At 48.0% G+C, this 24,005-nt stretch overlaps 1 protein-coding gene across 11 annotated transcripts; it reads left to right on the forward strand.

Moving 5' to 3' along the window:
• The first annotated feature begins 1,946 nt into the window (after positions 1–1,946).
• Positions 1,947–24,005, forward strand: MUC17 (mucin 17, cell surface associated). Of its 11 annotated transcripts, XM_045462203.1 has the most exons (13): positions 5,170–5,321; positions 8,544–8,583; positions 8,698–9,733; positions 12,024–12,212; positions 12,707–12,837; positions 13,213–13,271; positions 16,204–16,355; positions 16,761–16,829; positions 16,922–17,084; positions 18,017–18,178; positions 18,365–18,462; positions 21,868–21,947; positions 23,510–24,005. In XM_045462203.1, exons 1-13 carry the CDS (start codon positions 5,173–5,175, stop codon positions 23,549–23,551), a joined length of 2,370 nt encoding a protein of 789 aa, XP_045318159.1. In that variant the 5' UTR covers positions 5,170–5,172; the 3' UTR covers positions 23,552–24,005. The 11 variants fall into 11 exon arrangements, with proteins under 11 accessions (XP_045318161.1, XP_045318151.1, XP_045318159.1 ...); XM_045462205.1 differs by lacking the exon at positions 5,170–5,321 and adding an exon at positions 1,947–2,357 and having other exon boundaries at positions 8,544–9,733; XM_045462195.1 differs by lacking the exon at positions 5,170–5,321 and adding an exon at positions 2,885–3,041 and having other exon boundaries at positions 7,602–9,733.

A 24,005-nucleotide genomic window follows, 5' to 3' on the forward strand; every position in this document is an offset into this window, starting at 1 on the left:
GATCTCGGTTCCTCTCCTACTCCCACTGACAATGCCACACCAGTGCCTTCTTCTACAGAGGCCGCTTCCTCTCCAACATCCACAGAAGGTGCCACCACAACGTCTTCCTCTTCAGAGGCCAGTTCGTCTGCACCTTCCACTGACAGCACGACCACAGTGATTTCTTCTGCAACAGCCACTTCCTCTCCAACCCCAACTGAGAGTCCCACCACAGTGCCTACATCTACAGATCTCGGTTCCTCTCCTACTCCCACTGACAATGCCACACCAGTGCCTTCTTCTACAGAGGCCGCTTCCTCTCCAACATCCACAGAAGGTGCCACCACAACGTCTTCCTCTTCAGAGGCCAGTTCGTCTGCACCTTCCACTGACAGCACGACCACAGTGATTTCTTCTGCAACAGCCACTTCCTCTCCAACCCCAACTGAGAGTCCCACCACAGTGCCTACATCTACAGATCTCGGTTCCTCTCCTACTCCCACTGACAATGCCACAACAGTGCCTTCTTCTACAGAGGCCGCTTCCTCTCCAACATCCACAGAAGGTGCCACCACAACGTCTTCCTCTTCAGAGGCCAGTTCGTCTGCACCTTCCACTGACAGCACGACCACAGTGATTTCTTCTGCAACAGCCACTTCCTCTCCAACCCCAACTGAGAGTCCCACCACAGTGCCTACATCTACAGATCTCGGTTCCTCTCCTACTCCCACTGACAATGCCACACCAGTGCCTTCTTCTACAGAGGCCACTTCCTCTCCAACATCCACAGAAGGTGCCACCACAACGTCTCCCTCTTCAGAGGCCAGTTCGTCTGCACCTTCCACTGACAGCACGACCACAGTGATTTCTTCTGCAACAGCCACTTCCTCTCCAACCCCAACTGAGATTCCCACCACAGTGCCTACATCTACAGATCTCGGTTCCTCTCCTACTCCCACTGACAATGCCACACCAGTGCCTTCTTCTACAGAGGCCACTTCCTCTCCAACATCCACAGAAGGTGCCACCACAACGTCTTCCTCTTCAGAGGCCAGTTCGTCTGCACCTTCCACTGACAGCACGACCACAGTGATTTCTTCTGCAACAGCCACTTCCTCTCCAACCCCAACTGAGAGTCCCACCACAGTGCCTACATCTACAGATCTCGGTTCCTCTCCTACTCCCACTGACAATGCCACACCAGTGCCTTCTTCTACAGAGGCCACTTCCTCTCCAACATCCACAGAAGGTGCCACCACAACGTCTTCCTCTTCAGAGGCCAGTTCGTCTGCACCTTCCACTGACAGCACGACCACAGTGATTTCTTCTGCAACAGCCACTTCCTCTCCAACCCCAACTGAGAGTCCCACCACAGTGCCTACATCTACAGATCTCGGTTCCTCTCCTACTCCCACTGACAATGCCACAACAGTGTCTTCTTCTACAGAGGCCGCTTCCTCTCCAACATCCACAGAAGGTGCCACCACAACGTCTTCCTCTTCAGAGGCCAGTTCATCTGCACCTTCCACTGACAGCACGACCACAGTGATTTCTTCTGCAACAGCCACTTCCTCTCCAACCCCAACTGAGATTCCCACCACAGTGCCTACATCTACAGATCTCGGTTCCTCTCCTACTCCCACTGACAATGCCACACCAGTGCCTTCTTCTACAGAGGCCACTTCCTCTCCAACATCCACAGAAGGTGTCACCACAACGTCTTCCTCTTCAGAGGCCAGTTCGTCTGCACCTTCCACTGACAGCACGACCACAGTGATTTCTTCTGCAACAGCCACTTCCTCTCCAACCCCTACTGAGAGTCCCACCACCGTGCCTACATCTACAGATCTCGGTTCCTCTCCTACTCCCACTGACAATGCCACACCAGTGCCTTCTTCTACAGAGGCCACTTCCTCTCCAACATCCACAGAAGGTGCCACCACAACGTCTTTCTCTTCAGAGGCCAGTTCGTCTGCACCTTCCACTGACAGCACGACCACAGTGATTTCTTCTGCAACAGCCACTTCCTCTCCAACCCCAACTGAGAGTCCCACCACAGTGCCTACATCTACAGATCTCGGTTCCTCTCCTACTCCCGCTGACAATGCCACACCAGTGCCTTCTTCTACAGAGGCCGCTTCCTCTCCAACATCCACAGAAGGTGCCACCACAACGTCTTCCTCTTCAGAGGCCAGTTCGTCTGCACCTTCCACTGACAGCACGACCACAGTGATTTCTTCTGCAACAGCCACTTCCTCTCCAACCCCAACTGAGAGTCCCACCACAGTGCCTACATCTACAGATCTCGGTTCCTCTCCTACTCCCGCTGACAATGCCACACCAGTGCCTTCTTCTACAGAGGCCGCTTCCTCTCCAACATCCACAGAAGGTGCCACCACAACGTCTTCCTCTTCAGAGGCCAGTTCGTCTGCACCTTCCACTGACAGCACGACCACAGTGATTTCTTCTGCAACAGCCACTTCCTCTCCAACCCCAACTGAGAGTCCCACCACAGTGCCTACATCTACAGATCTCGGTTCCTCTCCTACTCCCACTGACAATGCCACACCAGTGCCTTCTTCTACAGAGGCCACTTCCTCTCCAACATCCACAGAAGGTGCCACCACAACGTCTTCCTCTTCAGAGGCCAGTTCGTCTGCACCTTCCACTGACAGCACGACCACAGTGATTTCTTCTGCAACAGCCACTTCCTCTCCAACCCCAACTGAGAGTCCCACCACAGTGCCTACATCTACAGATCTCGGTTCCTCTCCTACTCCCACTGACAATGCCACACCAGTGCCTTCTTCTACAGAGGCCACTTCCTCTCCAACATCCACAGAAGGTGCCACCACAACGTCTTCCTCTTCAGAGGCCAGTTCGTCTGCACCTTCCACTGACAGCACGACCACAGTGATTTCTTCTGCAACAGCCACTTCCTCTCCAACCCCAACTGAGAGTCCCACCACAGTGCCTACATCTACAGATCTCGGTTCCTCTCCTACTCCCACTGACAATGCCACAACAGTGCCCTCTTCTACAGAGGCCACTTCCTCTCCAACATCCACAGAAGGTGCCACCACAACGTCTTCCTCTTCAGAGGCCAGTTCGTCTGCACCTTCCACTGAAAGCACGACCACAGTGATTTCTTCTGCAACACCCACTTCCTCTCCAACCCCAACTGAGAGTCCCACCACAGTGCCTACATCTACAGATCTCGGTTCCTCTCCTACTCCCACTGACAATGCCACACCAGTGCCTTCTTCTACAGAGGCCGCTTCCTCTCCAACATCCACAGAAGGTGCCACCACAACGTCTTCCTCTTCAGAGGCCAGTTCGTCTGCACCTTCCACTGACAGCACGACCACAATGATTTCTTCTGCAACAGCCACTTCCTCTCCAACCCCAACTGAGAGTCCCACCACAGTGCCTACATCTACAGATCTCGGTTCCTCTCCTACTCCCACTGACAATGCCACAACAGTGCCCTCTTCTACAGAGGCCACTTCCTCTCCAACATCCACAGAAGGTGCCACCACAACGTCTTCCTCTTCAGAGGCCAGTTCGTCTGCACCGTCCACTGACAGCACGACCACAGTGATTTCTTCTGCAACAGCCACTTCCTCTCCAACCCCAACTGAGAGTCCCACCACAGTGCCTACATCTACAGATCTCGGTTCCTCTCCTACTCCCACTGACAATGCCACACCAGTGCCTTCTTCTACAGAGGCCACTTCCTCTCCAACATCCACAGAAGGTGCCACCACAACGTCTTCCTCTTCAGAGGCCAGTTCGTCTGCACCTTCCACTGACAGCACGACCACAGTGATTTCTTCTGCAACAGCCACTTCCTCTCCAACCCCAACTGAGAGTCCCACCACAGTGCCTACATCTACAGATCTCGGTTCCTCTCCTACTCCCACTGACAATGCCACACCAGTGCCTTCTTCTACAGAGGCCACTTCCTCTCCAACATCCACAGAAGGTGCCACCACAACGTCTTCCTCTTCAGAGGCCAGTTCGTCTGCACCTTCCACTGACAGCACGACCACAGTGATTTCTTCTGCAACAGCCACTTCCTCTCCAACCCCAACTGAGAGTCCCACCACAGTGCCTACATCTACAGATCTCGGTTCCTCTCCTACTCCCACTGACAATGCCACACCAGTGCCTTCTTCTACAGAGGACACTTCCTCTCCAACATCCACAGAAGGTGCCACCACAACGTCTTCCTCTTCAGAGGCCAGTTCGTCTGCACCTTCCACTGACAGCACGACCACAGTGATTTCTTCTGCAACAGCCACTTCCTCTCCAACCCCAACTGAGAGTCCCACCACAGTGCCTACATCTACAGATCTCGGTTCCTCTCCTACTCCCACTGACAATGCCACACCAGTGCCTTCTTCTACAGAGGCCGCTTCCTCTCCAACATCCACAGAAGGTGCCACCACAACGTCTTCCTCTTCAGAGGCCAGTTCGTCTGCACCTTCCACTGACAGCACGACCACAGTGATTTCTTCTGCAACAGCCACTTCCTCTCCAACCCCAACTGAGAGTCCCACCACAGTGCCTACATCTACAGATCTCGGTTCCTCTCCTACTCCCACTGACAATGCCACACCAGTGCCTTCTTCTACAGAGGCCGCTTCCTCTCCAACATCCACAGAAGGTGCCACCACAACGTCTTCCTCTTCAGAGGCCAGTTCGTCTGCACCTTCCACTGACAGCACGACCACAGTGATTTCTTCTGCAACAGCCACTTCCTCTCCAACCCCAACTGAGAGTCCCACCACAGTGCCTACATCTACAGATCTCGGTTCCTCTCCTACTCCCACTGACAATGCCACAACAGTGCCCTCTTCTACAGAGGCCACTTCCTCTCCAACATCCACAGAAGGTGCCACCACAACGTCTTCCTCTTCAGAGGCCAGTTCGTCTGCACCTTCCACTGAAAGCACGACCACAGTGATTTCTTCTGCAACACCCACTTCCTCTCCAACCCCAACTGAGAGTCCCACCACAGTGCCTACATCTACAGATCTCGGTTCCTCTCCTACTCCCACTGACAATGCCACACCAGTGCCTTCTTCTACAGAGGCCGCTTCCTCTCCAACATCCACAGAAGGTGCCACCACAACGTCTTCCTCTTCAGAGGCCAGTTCGTCTGCACCTTCCACTGACAGCACGACCACAATGATTTCTTCTGCAACAGCCACTTCCTCTCCAACCCCAACTGAGAGTCCCACCACAGTGCCTACATCTACAGATCTCGGTTCCTCTCCTACTCCCACTGACAATGCCACAACAGTGCCCTCTTCTACAGAGGCCACTTCCTCTCCAACATCCACAGAAGGTGCCACCACAACGTCTTCCTCTTCAGAGGCCAGTTCGTCTGCACCGTCCACTGACAGCACGACCACAGTGATTTCTTCTGCAACAGCCACTTCCTCTCCAACCCCAACTGAGAGTCCCACCACAGTGCCTACATCTACAGATCTCGGTTCCTCTCCTACTCCCACTGACAATGCCACACCAGTGCCTTCTTCTACAGAGGCCACTTCCTCTCCAACATCCACAGAAGGTGCCACCACAACGTCTTCCTCTTCAGAGGCCAGTTCGTCTGCACCTTCCACTGACAGCACGACCACAGTGATTTCTTCTGCAACAGCCACTTCCTCTCCAACCCCAACTGAGAGTCCCACCACAGTGCCTACATCTACAGATCTCGGTTCCTCTCCTACTCCCACTGACAATGCCACACCAGTGCCTTCTTCTACAGAGGCCACTTCCTCTCCAACATCCACAGAAGGTGCCACCACAACGTCTTCCTCTTCAGAGGCCAGTTCGTCTGCACCTTCCACTGACAGCACGACCACAGTGATTTCTTCTGCAACAGCCACTTCCTCTCCAACCCCAACTGAGAGTCCCACCACAGTGCCTACATCTACAGATCTCGGTTCCTCTCCTACTCCCACTGACAATGCCACACCAGTGCCTTCTTCTACAGAGGACACTTCCTCTCCAACATCCACAGAAGGTGCCACCACAACGTCTTCCTCTTCAGAGGCCAGTTCGTCTGCACCTTCCACTGACAGCACGACCACAGTGATTTCTTCTGCAACAGCCACTTCCTCTCCAACCCCAACTGAGAGTCCCACCACAGTGCCTACATCTACAGATCTCGGTTCCTCTCCTACTCCCACTGACAATGCCACACCAGTGCCTTCTTCTACAGAGGCCGCTTCCTCTCCAACATCCACAGAAGGTGCCACCACAACGTCTTCCTCTTCAGAGGCCAGTTCGTCTGCACCTTCCACTGACAGCACGACCACAGTGATTTCTTCTGCAACAGCCACTTCCTCTCCAACCCCAACTGAGAGTCCCACCACAGTGCCTACATCTACAGATCTCGGTTCCTCTCCTACTCCCACTGACAATGCCACACCAGTGCCTTCTTCTACAGAGGCCGCTTCCTCTCCAACATCCACAGAAGGTGCCACCACAACGTCTTCCTCTTCAGAGGCCAGTTCGTCTGCACCTTCCACTGACAGCACGACCACAGTGATTTCTTCTGCAACAGCCACTTCCTCTCCAACCCCAACTGAGAGTCCCACCACAGTGCCTACATCTACAGATCTCGGTTCCTCTCCTACTCCCACTGACAATGCCACACCAGTGCCTTCTTCTACAGAGGCCGCTTCCTCTCCAACATCCACAGAAGGTGCCACCACAACGTCTTCCTCTTCAGAGGCCAGTTCGTCTGCACCTTCCACTGACAGCACGACCACAGTGATTTCTTCTGCAACAGCCACTTCCTCTCCAACCCCAACTGAGAGTCCCACCACAGTGCCTACATCTACAGATCTCGGTTCCTCTCCTACTCCCACTGACAATGCCACACCAGTGCCTTCTTCTACAGAGGCCGCTTCCTCTCCAACATCCACAGAAGGTGCCACCACAACGTCTTCCTCTTCAGAGGCCAGTTCGTCTGCACCTTCCACTGACAGCACGACCACAGTGATTTCTTCTGCAACAGCCACTTCCTCTCCAACCCCAACTGAGAGTCCCACCACAGTGCCTACATCTACAGATCTCGGTTCCTCTCCTACTCCCACTGACAATGCCACACCAGTGCCTTCTTCTACAGAGGCCGCTTCCTCTCCAACATCCACAGAAGGTGCCACCACAACGTCTTCCTCTTCAGAGGCCAGTTCGTCTGCACCTTCCACTGACAGCACGACCACAGTGATTTCTTCTGCAACAGCCACTTCCTCTCCAACCCCAACTGAGAGTCCCACCACAGTGCCTACATCTACAGATCTCGGTTCCTCTCCTACTCCCACTGACAATGCCACACCAGTGCCTTCTTCTACAGAGGCCACTTCCTCTCCAACATCCACTGAAGGTGCCACCACAACGTCCTCCTCTTCAGAGGCCAGTTCGTCTCCACCTTCCACCGACAGCACTACCACAGTGCCTTCCTCTACAGAAGCCAGTTCATCTCCAACCCCCACTGAGAGTGCCACCACAGTGCTTACATCTACAGATCTCAGTTCCTCTCCTACTCCCACTGATAATGCCTCAGCAGTGCCTTCTTCTACAGAGGCCATATCCTCTCCAACATCCACTGATGGTGCCACCACAATGTCTTCTTCGTCAGAGGCCAGTTCATCTCCACCTTCCACTGACAGTGCTACCACGGTGCCTTCCTCTACAGAAGTCAGTTCATCTCCATCATCCACTGAGAGTGCCACCACAGTTGTTTCTTCTACAGAGACCAGTTCCTCTCCAACTCCCACTGACAGTGCCAGTACAGTGACTTCTTCAACAGAGTCCAGTTCTTCTCCAACCCCCACTGAGACTGCCACCCTTGTGCCGACATCTACAGAGCCCAGTTCCTCTTCAACTTTGACTGATAGTGCCACAACAGTGTCTTCTTCTACAGAGGCCACTTCCTCTCCAACATCCACTGATGGTGCCACCACAATGTCTTCTTCTTCAGAGGCCAGTTCGTCTGCATCTTCCACTGACAGCGCTACCACAGTGCCTTCCTCTACAGAAGCCAGTTTGTCTCCAACATCCAGTGAGAGTTCCACCACAGAGATATCTTCTACAGAGGCCACTTCCTCTCCAACCCCCACTGGCAGTGCTACCACAGTGACTTCTTTGACAGAGTCCAGTTCTTCTCCAACCCTTACTGAGAGTGCCACCCCTGTGCCTACATCTACAGAGCCCAGTTCCTCCTCAAGTCCCACTGACAGTGCCACCACAAGGTCTTCGTTGACAGGAACCAGTTCCTCTCCATCTTCTCCTGAGCCCAGTTCCTCTCCTACTCCTACTCCTACCCCAGTTCCTGAGCCCAGCTTTTCTCCAGAGCCCAGTTCCTCTCCTACTCCCACTGACAGTGCCATCACAGGATCTTCATCAACAGGGGCCGGTTCCTCTCCAACTTCCACCAATGGTGCCACCACAGTTCCTACATTTTCACAGCCCAGTTCCTTTCCCACTTCCACTGACAGTGTCACCGCAGTGCCTTCCTCTACAGAAGCCAGTTCATCTCCAACATCCACTGAGAGTACCACCACAGTGATTTCTTCTACAGAAGATACTTCCTCCGCAATCCCCACTGGCAGTGCCACCACAGTGACTTCTTTGACAGAGTCCAGTTCCTCTCCAACTTCCACTAACAGTGACACCCCAGTGCCTCCTTCTACACAGGCCACTTCCTCTCCAACTCCCACTCACAGTGCCACCACAGTGCCTTCTTCTACAGAGGTCACTTCCTCTCCAACTCCCACTGAGAATGCCACCACACTGCCTTCCTCAACAGAGCCAAGTTCTTCTCCAACTCCCACTGATGGTGCCACCACAGTGCCTACATCTACAGAGGTAACTTCATCTCCAGCTTCCACTGATAGCGCCACCACAGTACCTTCTTCGACAGACGCCACTTCTTCTCCAACTTTCCCTGTCAGTGCCACCACAGAGTCTCCTTCTGCAGAGGCCAGTTCCTCTCCATCTCCCACTGACAGTGCCATGACTGTGCCTTCTTCTACTGAGGCCACTTCATATCCAACTTCCACTGACAGTGCCACCACAATGCCTTATTCTACAGAGGCCACTTCTTCTACAACTTCCAGTGAAATTGCCACCACAGTGCCTTCCTCTACAGAAGTCAGTTCCTCTCCAACTTCTGCTGACAGTGCCACCACAGTGCCTTCTTCTCCAGAAGCCAGCATGTCACCAACTTCTGTTGACAGTGCTATCACATTACCTTCTTCTACAGAAGCCAGTGTGTCACCAACTTTTGCTGAAAGTGCCACCACTCTTCCCTCTTCCACAGTGGCTACACCGTCTCCAACTCCTCCTGACAGTGCCTCCACAGTGCCAGCTTCCACAGGGGCTCATACATCCCCAACACCCTCCCCTGGCAATATCACTATATCAGCAACTTCCATCGGGGGCCACACTTCCCCAACATCTTCTGTAGGCAGCACACTTTCAACAAGTGCTTCTCACACCACCTTACCTGTATCCATTCCTGGTCACTCCAGTTCTGCAACAACTTCTGCCTCCTTTACATCTGTGACTCCTGAGGTTGTTACTACCACTACTCTGTCCATCTCGATCTCTGGGACAACACCCAGCACACAGAGGAGTACCTACACCACAGTCCCGGTTGTCTCCACTAGCTCGACCACTGTTACAAGCAGCACCCCTACCCCAACATCTACTGCTCCAGCAACCACACCAAGTAAGCAATTTCTTGAGTTTGCCTTTTGAAGTTTACATTTCTTTTCAATCTGCCCCCATGGGTGGTTTTCTTCTTAAAGTTTTACCCCTCATACTCTTCTTTTGCTCTTACTGGTTTCCCATGAGATCAAACATCCTCAGTGTTGTCACCCTGTCTCTGACCTCTCTGTCCTGCCCACTGTTTCTTGAGCTAGGTCTGCTCTTTCGTACAACACACTTTACCTCTCTGCCTGGATATCTTCAATCCCCAACAAAGTGTCTGTACACCCCATTCCTTCCTTTTGTACTCTGCAAGCCTCTGTCCCCCTGCATTTTATATTCTATAATCTCGTGAACTTCATATTTTTCATTTGGATTTCACATCTTTTTAGTGTTTTTTTTTTTTTTTCCTCATTGATTTTGCTTATGCTTAAGTGCAAAGGTTTTTTGTTTCTGTGTTGGAGGAAGGTGTTGCCAAAAGTATTCACATAAGCCTTTGGCAACTATCTCTCTGCTACCATTCACTTATTTGGTTTTCTCTTATTCTCTGAGCATCCACCATAGAAGCCAAAGAGGGTTCGCTTTTATCAGCTCTGAACTCTGCCTCTATCCCCTCAAATGTTTTCATATCCTTATGCCTCCCTGTCTGTTCTCTGTCTCTAGCTTCCACTCAGTTCTCTTCATTCTGGGTAGTATGAGACCTGCCCCACTCCACACCTACTGTTATAATAAGCTGTCATTATATGATATGTAACATATAATATATATTATACAATATACTGTTATACTTGTGAGATTTATTATCACAGTGAGAGAGGATATTTGGCATACATTAAGAAAAACATACAAGTTAAAATACTTGAAGACATTTCATGGTTTAGATGAACTATAGATAAGCCCAGAGACATATGGTCTGTGTCTGCCTGGAGCACTGCCCAATCCTGTCCTGAATTCAGGAAAATGAAGGGCAGCTGTTCAGCGTTTGGCTACTGCATTTTCTCAGTGCTTTGTGAATTCTTCCTCTGGTGAGTTCTTTGCCTGGCTTTGATTTTATGTGGCTTTGTTCTTTGGTTTCTCTCCAATGTGGCATTGTCTTGTTGAGCTCTCTGGTTCTCCAAGAGAGGTGCTGAGCATCTTCAGAGAGAAGGTCTGGACCTTGCATCTCCAGGAAGTCCCACAGGTGTCTCACGGTGAATGCACAACCAACAGGCCCATAGCTGGTGCTGATCACCTTTCTGAAGGCAGATGGTCTCCCTTCATCTTCCTCCTATTCCCTGGAGGTTCGCTTCCCTGTTGACTCTTGGGCAACAGGTGACAGACCCCAGTAACTGTTTTTGCTGCTACACACAAGCTTGTGCTCAGCACTTGGATTAGGTCTAGACATCTTCAGTAACACACAAGAGAGACAGACAGACAGACAGACAGACAGACTTAGGATTTATGGATCTTTATTGTGCCCAGGACACCACTCTTGACTCAACTCTTCCATTCTTCCTGAATTTCTTGGACCAAACACCTGTAACCAGAAGCTGTGTGCTATCATGGCCATGGTGTGGCCCATGCACTCTGAGTCTGGTGGGGGAGGTGAGGAGTAGACCAGGAGGTAGAGGTGGGGCAGGTCTTCATAAAGTATGTGCATACCTTATGTGCCTTCCTTCACATAACACACCTGGAATACTAGTCTATGCAGGTACAGCTTTTTTCAAGAAAAGCCAAAGAGAACAGAGCTGTCACTTTTCCAGGTTGGTAGATATTGAGAGTTGTCTGTAACCACCTCTTTTCTATTTAAATGAAGTCTACACTCCTCCCTCAAACTACACATCCCAGAAAAATAAAAAGGAACCATGAATAGTCATAATGGTCACAATTTCCAGTATGAGCTCTTTTGAAGCAGGTATTGATGAGACAATGACATACTCATTCCTAGGCTTGCTGGAATCCTAGATGGGTCAAGTTCCACTGGGTTCTCTCAGTTTCTAGTTCCTCTTTTCTTTTCCTCAGCCTTGACTGTGCTGTCCCTCATTCCATGACAACACCAGGTTTCCTGTTCCTTGCTTTTTGGTGCTAAAGTAATTCATACTGAAATACTCCAAGACCAGGTCAAGTCTGGCCTCCACATGGACCCTTGAGCAGGTCTCTTATTCTCTCTCCAGCTCACTTGCCCCATCTGTAAAGTGGGCATGACACTAACTGTTCTGCCCACCTCAGGGTCTCATAAGAATATCAAATTAGATGGTGTCTGTGAAAATGTGTTGCAAGCTGTAAAATGTTCTGCAAGTATGTGTGGGTAAACAGGGTCTTGTCCCTTTCAGTGATCTGCTTAAATGGAGGAACATGGGATGGGAAGATCTGTATTTGCCCCACCGGTTTCCAAGGAGACCAGTGCCAGCAAGAGATCATGCTCTGCCAGAATGAAGGCTACTGGGATGGAATCAAGTGCGTGTGCCCTGGCCTCTTCCAGGGGCCAAGGTGCGAGGATGTAGTCCCGAGCATTGAGATGGGTGAGTAAGACAGCAGGGCCCTGCTGTCCCCAACCCTGGGCCCAGCCTCCACACTGGGCCCCCATTCCTGCCCCTCTGCATGCCCAGGAATGTGGTCTCTTTGGGGGCAACCATTTGACTCAGTAGTAAGAAAGTTGAAACATTAAAAAATGAATAAAGCAAGAAGGTACAGTTTGGAACAAAACACAAATTTGGTGTGGAATTTTACCCTAAAGTACACTTCAAATAAGTGAGTGTGTGATTAAGCAGAATAGAAAAAAAAAATGTGTGGAATTCTCTAAAAGAATCTAAGACTTGAGGGCCCCTCAGCTCCATCCCAAAGCCATGAGAAGTGCAGTGTACTCCCCACCCTACAGGGGCACTCTAGTGAGACCTGAGTGGGGGTCAGGGTGATGGTCCAGGGAGGAATTGCTGGAGGTGTGGGTCTCTTTGGGAAGGAGACCCTCAGGGGGGCTCTGTCCTCAGTAAATGGTGCTACTGTCTGACTCCTTCAGAGCCTCCGCCGGAGACCGTCTCTGCCCAGGTAGACATGACCGTGACAGTGACCAGTATGGAGTTTACCAAAGACCTAGAAGACCGGACTTCTGAAGCATTCAAAAACTTCAGTGACATATTCGAAGAAGAGGTGAGTCTGGGAGAGCAAGTCCCTGTGCGCCACTCAGCTCTCCCCAGGGAGGAGTCTTTAGATATGAAGAAAGCAGTTGAGGGCTTTTCTCATGTTAGGGGTCTGTGTTTCTCTGCTCACCCTTTTCCTCAGGGCTTGCCAGAGAGAGGGGAAAGACAAAGCAAGATTCCATGTAAGGGCGACCAGGGGCCCCAGGGGTGGGGATGGTGTCTGAGAAAGGACTGCTCCATCTGGACAGTGTGCCACTGCCAGCTTCTTGTGGGGGATGCGGGATGCAGCCAGTCCATCCTCTGCCCTCCTGAGATTCTATGGAAAGGCCTGGCAGGCTCCAAGTTGGGGCCTCTGGGATGACACAGTGACCTCCTTGCCTTTCAGATGAAAACTGTTTACAAAGGAATCCCTGAGTATGACGGAGTCAACATCACAAAGCTGTCGTGAGTATCTGTGACTCCTGGGAAAAAAGTCTTGGGGTGGAAGCAATAGTCATAATTATTACAAAGACGATTGTAACTGTGCTTCTTGTATTAGTTTGCTAGGGCTGTCATAACAAAATACCCCGGAAATTTATTTCTCACAGTTCTGGAGGCTGGAAGTCCAAGATCAAGTGTCCAGTAGGTTTGGTTTCTTCTGAGTCTCTTTGGCTCGCAGACAACCATCTTCTTGCTGGGCCCTCACACAGTTTTCCTCTGTTCATGCACATCCCTGGTATGTTTTTGTGTGACCAGACTTCCTCTTCTTTTTGTTTTCTTTTCAAGTTTTTATTTACTTATTTATTTAGCAATCTCTACACTCAACATGAGGCTCAAACTCATGACCCCGAGAACAAGAGTCACACCCTCTTTCCAACTGAGCCAGCCAGGCACCCCCCAAATTTCCTCTTCTTTTTTTTAAAATATGTTTTTATTTTATTTTATTTTTTATGTTTTTATTTTATTTTTGAGACAGAGAGAGACAGAGCATGAGCAGGAGAGGGGCAGAGAGAGAGGGAGACACAGAATCCAAAGCAGGCTCCAGGCTCTGAGCTGTCAGCACAGAGCCTGATGCGGGGCTTGAACTCACAGACTGTGAGATCATGACCTGAGCTGAAGTCAGATGCTCAATTGACTGAGACACGCAGGCACCCCTTCAAAATATATTTTTAATGTTTATTTATTTATTTTGAGAGAGAGAGAGGGAGAGAGAGAGAACAAGCAGGGGAGGTGCAGAGAGAGAGGGAGAGTAAGAATTCCAAGCAGGCTCCGCACTGTCAGTGTAAAGTCTGATGTGGGGCTCAAACTCATGAACTGCAAGATCATGACCTGAGCCGAAGTCAAGAGTTGACCTCATTTTAACTTAATCATATCTGTAAAGGCCCTGTTCTCAAATACAGGTATGTTCTGAGGTGCTGGGGGTTAGAGCTTCAACACATGAATTTGGGGGGAACACAATTCAGCCCATAACACCCTCCAACAGTTATAGTTTCACACATATTTTCCAATTTGGAAGCTCATAACCATCCTGCGAATGAAGCCAGCAGGACTCTTCCCATTGCACAGATGAAGAAACTGAGGCCTAGAGAGAGGCAGTGAGTTGCCTGAGGGATCGTTTTTGGAGTGGTAGAGCTAAGACTCAAACAGAAGTCCTCTTATGCTGGAGACACTGACACACAAGAACACCTGGAGGTTACTCGTGGGATGGACACCCCATTTGCTTTCAGGGATGAGGCCAAATAACTTAGCTTGAGAGGGAACCACAGGGACATGGTATCCATGTCCACAGTTGTCCAGTATTCACTTCCACTCACCTTGCACAGGATTCCAGCCTTGTTATTGACCTCAACTTCTTAAAACCCTGCAGGTATCTTGGGTTTTCTACTCTACTTCCTTGGGCCAGATATGAGGAGACAGCTGGGCTCTGAAGGCTCCAGAGAGGTCTGGGAGTGGGTGTTACAAGTGAGAAAAATTCACCTCAGAATCTTGGAAAGAAGAATCTCTCTTTCCATCTCTGGTGTGGGAACCATCTCTCTGGTGTGACCCTCATGTTACAGATGAGGGAACAAAGGTCCCATGGTGCCAACTAGCTGGTCAAAGATTACCCTGATACTCAGGGCCAGTGCCAGGATTTCATCCTGCACCTCCTCACTCCACTACACCTGCAAGGCCTTGATAAAGCCATGTTTCTCCACGGGAACTTCCAGAACAGGGACTGAGGACAGTGATGGAGCCTGGGAGATGCCTGAGGCCATCACCACATCATGTCCTTATTGAGAAAGATGCCATTGAGCTAGAAGATCCCTGCTCCCCTCTAACTTGTTATTCTATGGGTTATTCTAATTCTACTATTCTATATATTATAAGTTTAATTATTATATCATATAACTCTATTATTCTATATTATATTATTCTTTATGTTGTTCAGGAGTATCACCACTCCTCATCTTTTTTTTGTGTGTTTAAGTCTCTGAATATAGCGGTAAGGAAAAAAACAATGGAAAAAGAGTGCTTTTGGCTTCTAGTATTTAAGAATCCTGAATTGTGAGCATGGGAAGGCTGGACTTGTTGCTGTATTTTTAAACCCAGAAAGCACTCAGTCCTGGAGTGCAAATAATCCCTAATCTATGTGAGACAGAAGTAATGCATGTTCTAGAATAAGAGCTTGTTGACCTCCAAGCATTTCTGATTCTGTTTTGCACACACACAAGATGGAAAGCTTTGGGGATTTGGAGTTAGGGAAGAGGAATGGACTCAAATAGAAGCTGTGAGTGTGTCTGAAACCAGTCTCTTGGTGGCTTTGCCCCTGGTTTCTCCTAGCTCCTAAGCAAAGAGTAGGGAGAGATTTTTGGCTAGAATTTTAACCTTTTAGGTGTCAGAGATTCATTTTAGAATTGACAGAAGTGTATGTGAGTAGAAAATATGTACATATGCACTTTCAAATCTTTGCATTCTCTTAAGAGACTCACAGACCTGCAGCCTGCCACCCAGCAACTCATGAATCCCTTAAGAGTCCCTGTGTGACCTCTTACCTCTTAAGGACACCTTGCCAGCAGCTGCCCAGTCTCTTGCTGGAATGTATCTAATGATACCTTGATCTTCCACAGTCCCATCTCTCTATCCATCTTTGCCCTCAAGCTTTCCCACAGGGCTGCCCAGAACCTAACCTTTGAAACAGTCCTCTTAGGTACAGGTTGTGGTATGAGCCCTATGGGGAGGTGCTTAGCACAATGCCTGGAATGAGCCTTCACCCAGTGAACACTGTGTCATCATTTCAACCATCCTCCCCCAGCTCTGCCTTCCCATGGGGGCAAAGAGGGCATGGGAAAAGGGGTGGAGAAGTAAGCACCTATTATGACCTAGGAGGATGCTCATAGACATCTTTTCCTCTCCTCAGTGCTGGCAGTGTGGTGGTGGAACATGAAGTCCTCCTGAAGGCCAAGTTCACCCCAGAATACAAGGAAGTTTTGGATAAGGTCACCCAGGAGGTGACAGAAAAAATCCAGAATGTAACCAAAGAACAAATAAGCATAAATAATATCTGCAAAAGTAAATTCCTAGGCTTCTGGGAGGGGCATGAGGGGGTCCTCAAGGAATCCTTAAGCTTTGTCATCCCTGGGGTGGTGGAGGGGGAAAAGGCAGGTGTACATGCAGGCTAAATTCTGTGGGCACCAGCTTGTGGGAAAATGAGAACAAGCATGGCTTGTTATGTACAGCAGATTTTTCTGAATGTAATGAGTCATGTGGGAATCTTAGCAAAGGTGTGTGTGGGAGAAGAAGGACATGGGGAAGGCACGGGGCACTTGGAGGGTCATTGTTCTGGAGAGCTAGGAGTGAGGCTGGTATTCCCAATCATCAGGGATGGGTTTCCCACCGCTCCCTATCGCAGCCCCACTCCCCCACCCCCTACTAAGCAAGTTTGTTGTAAGGGACTCTATGTGTCTCCTTTCACAGGCAAACTGTGTTTCAACACGACTGCCACTAAGGTGTACAACATCACAGTTACCCAATACGACCCTGAAAGTAAGCGACTGGGGGGGGGGGTCCAGGGAGGGCGGGGGAGGTGGGCAGTGTGCCTGGCTTCCTGGTCACGGCAACTCCTCTGTGTCCCACAGAGGAATGCCAGAAGAAGGCTGGGAAAGAATATGCTGCCTACTTCTTCGTGGAGTACAAGAATGAGAAACCAAACTGCATCAACCGCTGCATGCCAGGCTTCAACAACTCCATGGACTGCCACTCTGGGAAGTGCCAGCTAGAGACGAATGGTCCTCGGTGTTAGTGAGTGTCCCACCACCCCACTCTAGCTTGGTTTTCCTCCTTCCCCCCTGGGGACCCCACCCTTCAAGGCTCTGCCTAAAGGCCAAGGTCATGTAGTGGGTCCTGGCCTCTCTTGAATGCAGCCAGCCACAAAGGACATGCATAGGCAGAGCCCCAAGGCCAGGTCTCAAGTAATCTCAGTAGCACCCCTCCCCTTGGGTTTATGCAAGGATTGTGTCAAGCTCTGAAGAAGCAGAAGGAAAGCCCCAGCCTTGGGAAATCCCCAGTCAGTTGGGGAAGACAGGGTCTGGCTTCCAGGGGGAGACCAGCATACCCTGCTGATGAAATAAGGGGACGCACCCACATGGGGAAGGCGGAAAGCCCATAAACGCTGAGTCACAGGAGTACGCGAGCAAAGAAAGGCATTGCCTACTGAAACTAAAGCAAAAAGAAACCAGGGGAAGGAGTCACAAATATGCAAAGGCCTGAGAATATGTCCTGGGAAGGTTTCTTGAAAGAAGATTTTGCAAGCTGGTGTGGGGAGGAGAGGAAAAAGTGTATCTCCAGGGAAGAGAGGGAGCTTCAGAGGCAGAGTGCATGCTGGGGATCCAGGAGGGGGAGTTGCTTTTCCTGATGGAAAGGGTGGCTGATAACATGACGGTTAGTGTGTGGATAAAAGGGTTGATGTTGGGGTCTCAAGTTCCTGGGTACAGCCCAGGGCAGTGCCAGAGTCAGGCCAACTCTTCTAGATCCTGGGCTGCAAAACCTGAAAGTATTGGACTGAGTATCGGGCTTCCATGGTGTGGGAAGCTGGACTTTGCTTCTGTCCACCCCCTCGGGGCTCCTTGTTCACCCGTGGGGTTGGCCAGCTCTGAGGCAGGGAGGCTGCAGGTGTTAGCTGGCCCTGACTCAGGATGCTCTCTCTCCCTACTTTCCCCCTCTGTCCATCTCAGCTGCCTGAACACAGACACTCACTGGTACAGTGGAGAAACCTGTGAGTTCAGCACCAAGAAGAACCTGGTGTTTGGGTTGGTGGGGGCAGCCTTCGCCGTGGTGCTAGTCGCCCTTGCTGTTCTCTTGCTGTTCATGTTCCGTTCCAAGAAAGAGGTGAACAGGTGAGTCACTGCTGCCACCTTTTCCACTTGCCTCCAACTCTTCCTTTTTTTAGTCCCTCTGCCTTCAATCATTCATCCTCAGGGTGGACAGTGGGGAGCTGAAAGCAGGAACATAGCCAGTCCCCAAATCTGCATGCTTGTCCTCTGCTCATAATGGAATCTCTCTGGGGCTATTTCTATCAATAGGCAAAAGTATAAAGTGACTCAGTTGTACAAGTGGCATGAAGAAGATGGAGGACCGGAACCTGGGACCTTCCAAAACATTGGCTTTGACATCTATGAAGGTATCGGAGATCCTCAGTGGACTCAAAATGTCTCCACGTGTGGACACACACATGAGAGGCACATGGGAGGACTTAAAAGAGCAAAGGGAACAGTATTTCCATCTCTAAAACATTTGGTTACACATCTGTACCCCTATTTCCACCACTGGCTCCTGCAAGGCCCTGAATGAGGTGTAAGCATTTGCACAGCATAACTAGACCATTGGGGGAAGTACAGGTTACTTGATGATTATAGATTTCTCCAGAACCTAAAACTGCCTATATGGACACCAATAGACACCTAGGAGTAGGTGAGCTCACCGATAGGTGAGTTCTAGCTCAGCCACGTGAATAATTGTGGATTTTGTCAGGTTAAATGTACTTGTTCAAATTTTGAGAAATCAAGTCTTTACATTCTAGAGAAGAGAAAAATAGAGTGGGGAAAGCATTTTTGCCAAGCCACAAATAGATAAGAAAAGAGGAACAGATGATAAGGAAAGGGATGACAAATAGGAACACAAAGCAAGATGGCAGGAAATAATCTACCATATCAACAACAACAAATATAAGTGGATTAAACACTCCAGCTAAAAGAGGGATTTTTTTTTTAATCTAGCTATTTCCAGTGAATGAAAGGCAAAGAAAGGACAAAGGCAAAAGTATGGAAAAGGACAAAAAGGAGAAATACTAATACTATACTAATACAAATATTATAGCTATATTTGCTGCAGGCAAATAAACTCTAAAACAAAAAGAATTATTAGGGATCAAAATGATCAATATCTACTAGGAAATAGTCTTACTCTGTTAAGAAGATATAACAAGTCCAACTCATGTGCCCTATAAAGGGCAAAAATTGACAAAACTATAAGGAAAAGTTGATGAATCTAACAACATAATGGGAGGGTTTTTATTTTATTTTTTTTAAAGTTTATTTATTTTTGAGAGAAAGAGGGAGAAAGAGGATGAATGGGGGAGGGGCAGAGAGAGAGATAGAGGAGACACAGAATCTGAAGCAGGCTCCAGGTTCTGAGCTGTCAGCACGGAGCCCAGTGAGAGGTTCAAACTCTCGAACCATGACAGCACGACCTGCCAAAGTCGGAAGCTTAACCAACTGAGCCACCCAGCTGCCCCACATGATGGAGGATTTTTAAAACATCTCTGCTAGTAGTTAATTAATCAAACAGATGAAAAATCATCACGGATATAGGACTTTCATACAAAATAATGAATAGCCTTAATATAATTACCATAGATTGAATTCAATGACTGGAACGTATGTATTCATTACAAGAACATACAGAAAATTTGTAAGACTCACCACACACAAAGCCATAAAAAGTCTCAAGAAATTTCAAAAAAAGCTATTTAAATCAGACTATATTATCCAACCAGAATGCATATAATTAGAAATTAATAACAAAAATATTTCTGGAAAACAAAACTAAAAATCCTGTACCTTTGGAAATTAAATTATTTTTTCATTTTATTTATTTTAGTGAGAGAGAGAGCACAATCAGGGAAAAGGGACAGTGGGGAGAAAGAGAGAGAGAGAGGAGAGGGGGGTGAAAGAGAGACAGAATTAAAAAAAAATTTTTTTTTTAACATTTATTCAGTTTTTGAGAGACAGAAAGAGAGCATGAATGGGGAAGGGCAGAGAGAGAGGGAGACACAGAATCAGAAGCAGGCTCCAGGCTCTGAGCTGTCAGCACAGAGCCCGACGTGGGGCTTGAACTCATGAACCATGAGATCATGACCTGAGCTGAAGTCGGATGCTTAACCAACTGAGCCACCCAAGTGCCCCAAGATAGAGAATCTTCAGCAGCCTCCACAATCAGTGCAGAGCCTGACACAGGGCTCGATCTTATGACCTTAGGATCATGACCCGAGCCAAAATAAAGAGTCTGGATGTTCAACCAACTGAGCCTCTGCTCATCATAAAACAATTTCCATTTCCTGGTAAAGGTATCCAGGCAAACACACGGAAATCATTTTCAATGATAAAACATTAGAAGTCATTCCATTTGAGGAACCTGGCTGGCTCAGTGGGTGTAACATGTGACTCTTGATTCCAGGGTAGTAAGTTCGAGCCCCACGTTGGGTGTAGAGATTACTTAAAAAAGTAAAATCTTGGGGCGCCTGGGTGGCGCAGTCGGTTAAGCGTCCGACTTCAGCCAGGTCACGATCTCGCGGTCCGTGAGTTCGAGCCCCACGTCGGGGTCTGGGCTGATGGCTCAGAGCCTGGAGCCTGTTTCCGATTCTGTGTCTCCCTCTCTCTCTGCCCCTCCCCCGTTCATGCTCTGTCTCTCTCTGTCCCAAAAATAAATAAACGTTGAAAAAAAAATTAAAAAAAAAAAAAGTAAAATCTTTAAAAATAAATAAATAAATAAATAAATAAATAAATAAATAAATATCATTCCATTTAACCAGGGGTTCGTAAACTTTTTCTACAAAGGGCCAGATAGCATATTTTGGGCTTTGTGGACAATATGATCTCCATTACAACTATTCAAACATGCTGATATAGCATGAAAACAGCCATAGACAATATATAAATGAATGATAAGTGTGATTGTACCCAATAAAACTTTTTGACCCTTCAAAACTGTAAAAAAAAAAAGTTCTTAGTTTGTGAGTCATATAAAAATAGGTGTCAGACTCACAAGCCATAGTTTGCCAACATCTGCATTGAACCAGAAGCAAGTCACAGATGCCCTCTATTACCAGTTCTATTAGTTATTGTCCTGAGTGTCCTAATCAGTATAATAAAAAAGAAAAAGAGATAAAGGTTTAAAGATTGGAAAGAAAAATGTCTGTCATTTGCTGACATATTTTTATGTCGTCTAACATAAAAATCCAAGAGAGTGTTATCTTACTAGAAGTAATAGAATTTATCAATTTGCAAGACATAAGATCAATTGCATGTCTATGCATCAGCAACAGATCATTTAATTTAAAAAATACTCCTTATACAGCAACAAATATATATAATACCTAGGAATATATCCAACAAAAGATATTGAAGACTTTCTAGTGGAAACTGATAAAACTTTATTTAAAAACATTGTAGAAATCCTAAACAAAGGATGTCCATGAACTGGGGTATCAATATTCTAAAGCCATCAAATGGCGCCCCCAATCCAAGGCCAAAACTTAATGGGCTTTTCACAAACTTAAGAAGCTGCTTGCCAAGTGCTTGTGGTTTTTCTTTGTTGAATTTTTAATGTGATTTTCCACATCTTCCAAGAACCAATCAACCCATTTGCTGAGGTCTGGTAATTTAGGTAGGCTGTCATGTTTGCAATGGTTTTCGGTTTCCTGGGAAGAGGGGATACACCTCTTATCCTGCAGTGGGTGGGATTAGAGGTAAAGACAGGAGCTTGTCTTCCTAACTATCTGCTTCTGTGGGGCTTTCCTCCTGTCCAGATCAAGAGGACTCCATCCACTTGGACACCATTTATAATAACTTCCAACCCTCCTTGGACCACATAGACTCTGAAACAAAGGTAAGAAAGGCATGGGTGAAGTGCTACCTCCCCTACCCTGAGTCCCTAGATCCTCTCCTACCATGGGGAGATCTTTAAGAAAGCAAAATCATGTTTATGACTTGTTAGCCCAGGTGACCATATAGGTCTACATTGCTGGGAAATAAACATAACTCAGAGTGCCAACAGGTGGGAGAAGGAGCTAAGCAGCAGGGTGGAATCTAGCTTCTCTAGATCCCTGAGGCTCCAGGCTCAGAGATTTCTTTTCACTTTAAGTATGTCCTTGATGGCCAGCTTATTTAGTTTATTTAGTTGTTTTAATTTTGAAACCCACCTAAAAGTAAAAATAGTAATGCACTAAATACCTCACCTAGACCAACAATGTTTGACATGTGGCCACATTTTCATTGCATGGCATTGTGTATGTGTGTGTGTGTGTGTGTGTGTGTGTGTGTATAACATACATTATCACCAAGTTTTGCTGAACCATTTGAAAGTCAGTTGCAAACATGAACACATTTGATCCCTAAAAACTTCAGTACACACCCCCAAATACCATTAGCATTCCCAGTAAGTTGATGATAATTTCACATATAATCCAATATCCATTTTCCCAATGAACCCAAGAACATCTCATATTACTAGTTTTTTGAATGTGAAAAAATTTCACCCCCTGACTTTTTTTGAGTCTCCTTGGTCTCTTAAAACCAGAATTGGGGCGCCTGGGTGGCTCAATCAGTTGAGCATCTGACTTCGGCTCAGGTCATGATCTCACGGTCCGTGAGTTCGAGCCCCGCATCGGGCTCTGTGCTGACAGCTCAGAGCCTGGAGCCTGCTTCAGATTCTGTGTCTCCCTCTCTCTCTGACTCTCCCCCATTCATGCTCTGTCTCTCTCTGTCTCAAAAATAAATAAACACTAAAAAAAAAAACAACCCCAGAATTGATTCCTACCTTTAAAATATATTGACTTTTTTTTTTTTTAACAGTCTAGGATGATTGTCTTAAGGAATGTCCCATATTTTGGATGTATCTAATTATTTCCTTGTGGTGCCCTTTAACTTGCCCCTCAATCCTCTCTATTTCCTATAAACTGACAGTTAAGCCTAGAGGCTTGATTAGACCCAGCTTAGACATTTTTGTTAAGCAGATATCATGGATAATGCTACTGCATCACCTCATGAGGTACCTAATGTCAGGATGTCCTACTATGATTGAGGCCAAGATTGGTCACTTGGCAAGGGGTGACCACTCATTGATTGCCATCTTAGTTTTATTTCAACTGGATGGATGTTCAAGGGCAGACAAAATGCCCTCTAAGTATTCATACTTCAGAAGAAGTGTGATTAGCTTCAGGCACTGTACTCCTTAAAGAAAGCCTTGGGGCGAAGATAAACTTCCTAGCCAGGATACCTTTAAAACTACATAAGTCGGGGGTGAGTGGGGGAGACAACTGGTTTGTACTAGAATCTAGGTTATAGGGTAAGTTCTAAGCTGAGCACTTCCCCAATCCCAAGACTCTTATGTTTCCAAATCTCAGGTTCCTTATAAACCTAGCCTTCACCCGGTTCTATCTCTCTTTCCAGATCAAAATTCAGAGGCCCCATGTGATGATGACATCGATTTAAGGCAAAGGCAGTTTCATGTGGAGCTGGGAGTGAGGAAATCTCACTTTGGCTAAGCCTGGTGGAACATTTCCCCATTGAGAGCATTCCATGGAACCTGATGAAAACAAAACCCGCACCAAGGAGGAAAAGGAGAGAGACCACACTGCTGGCAAACTCTCAAAACACCATGGAGAAACTCCTGTGGGCTTGTCATGATCTCAGGCGAGGCCCTCCTGTTCACACAGGGAAGTTCTTCCTCCCTCCTGCCTTGCTTCAGCACCAAGGACAGCACCCAAAACCAACAGCTTGTAGTGGTGCTCACTTAAACACGGAACTGAACTTTACATTATACAAAACGCTCTTGCAAGATTTATTGCCCCTCATCTTCATGAAAAACATGCTTTAAAACATTGAGAATTTTCTTTGAATATGTAGGATTATTAGTATTTCTAAAGTTCTAATATTTATCTATAGG

Source organism: Leopardus geoffroyi, chromosome E3 (assembly GCF_018350155.1).
Source record: "Leopardus geoffroyi isolate Oge1 chromosome E3, O.geoffroyi_Oge1_pat1.0, whole genome shotgun sequence".
Classification (NCBI taxonomy): domain Eukaryota; kingdom Metazoa; phylum Chordata; class Mammalia; order Carnivora; family Felidae; genus Leopardus; species Leopardus geoffroyi.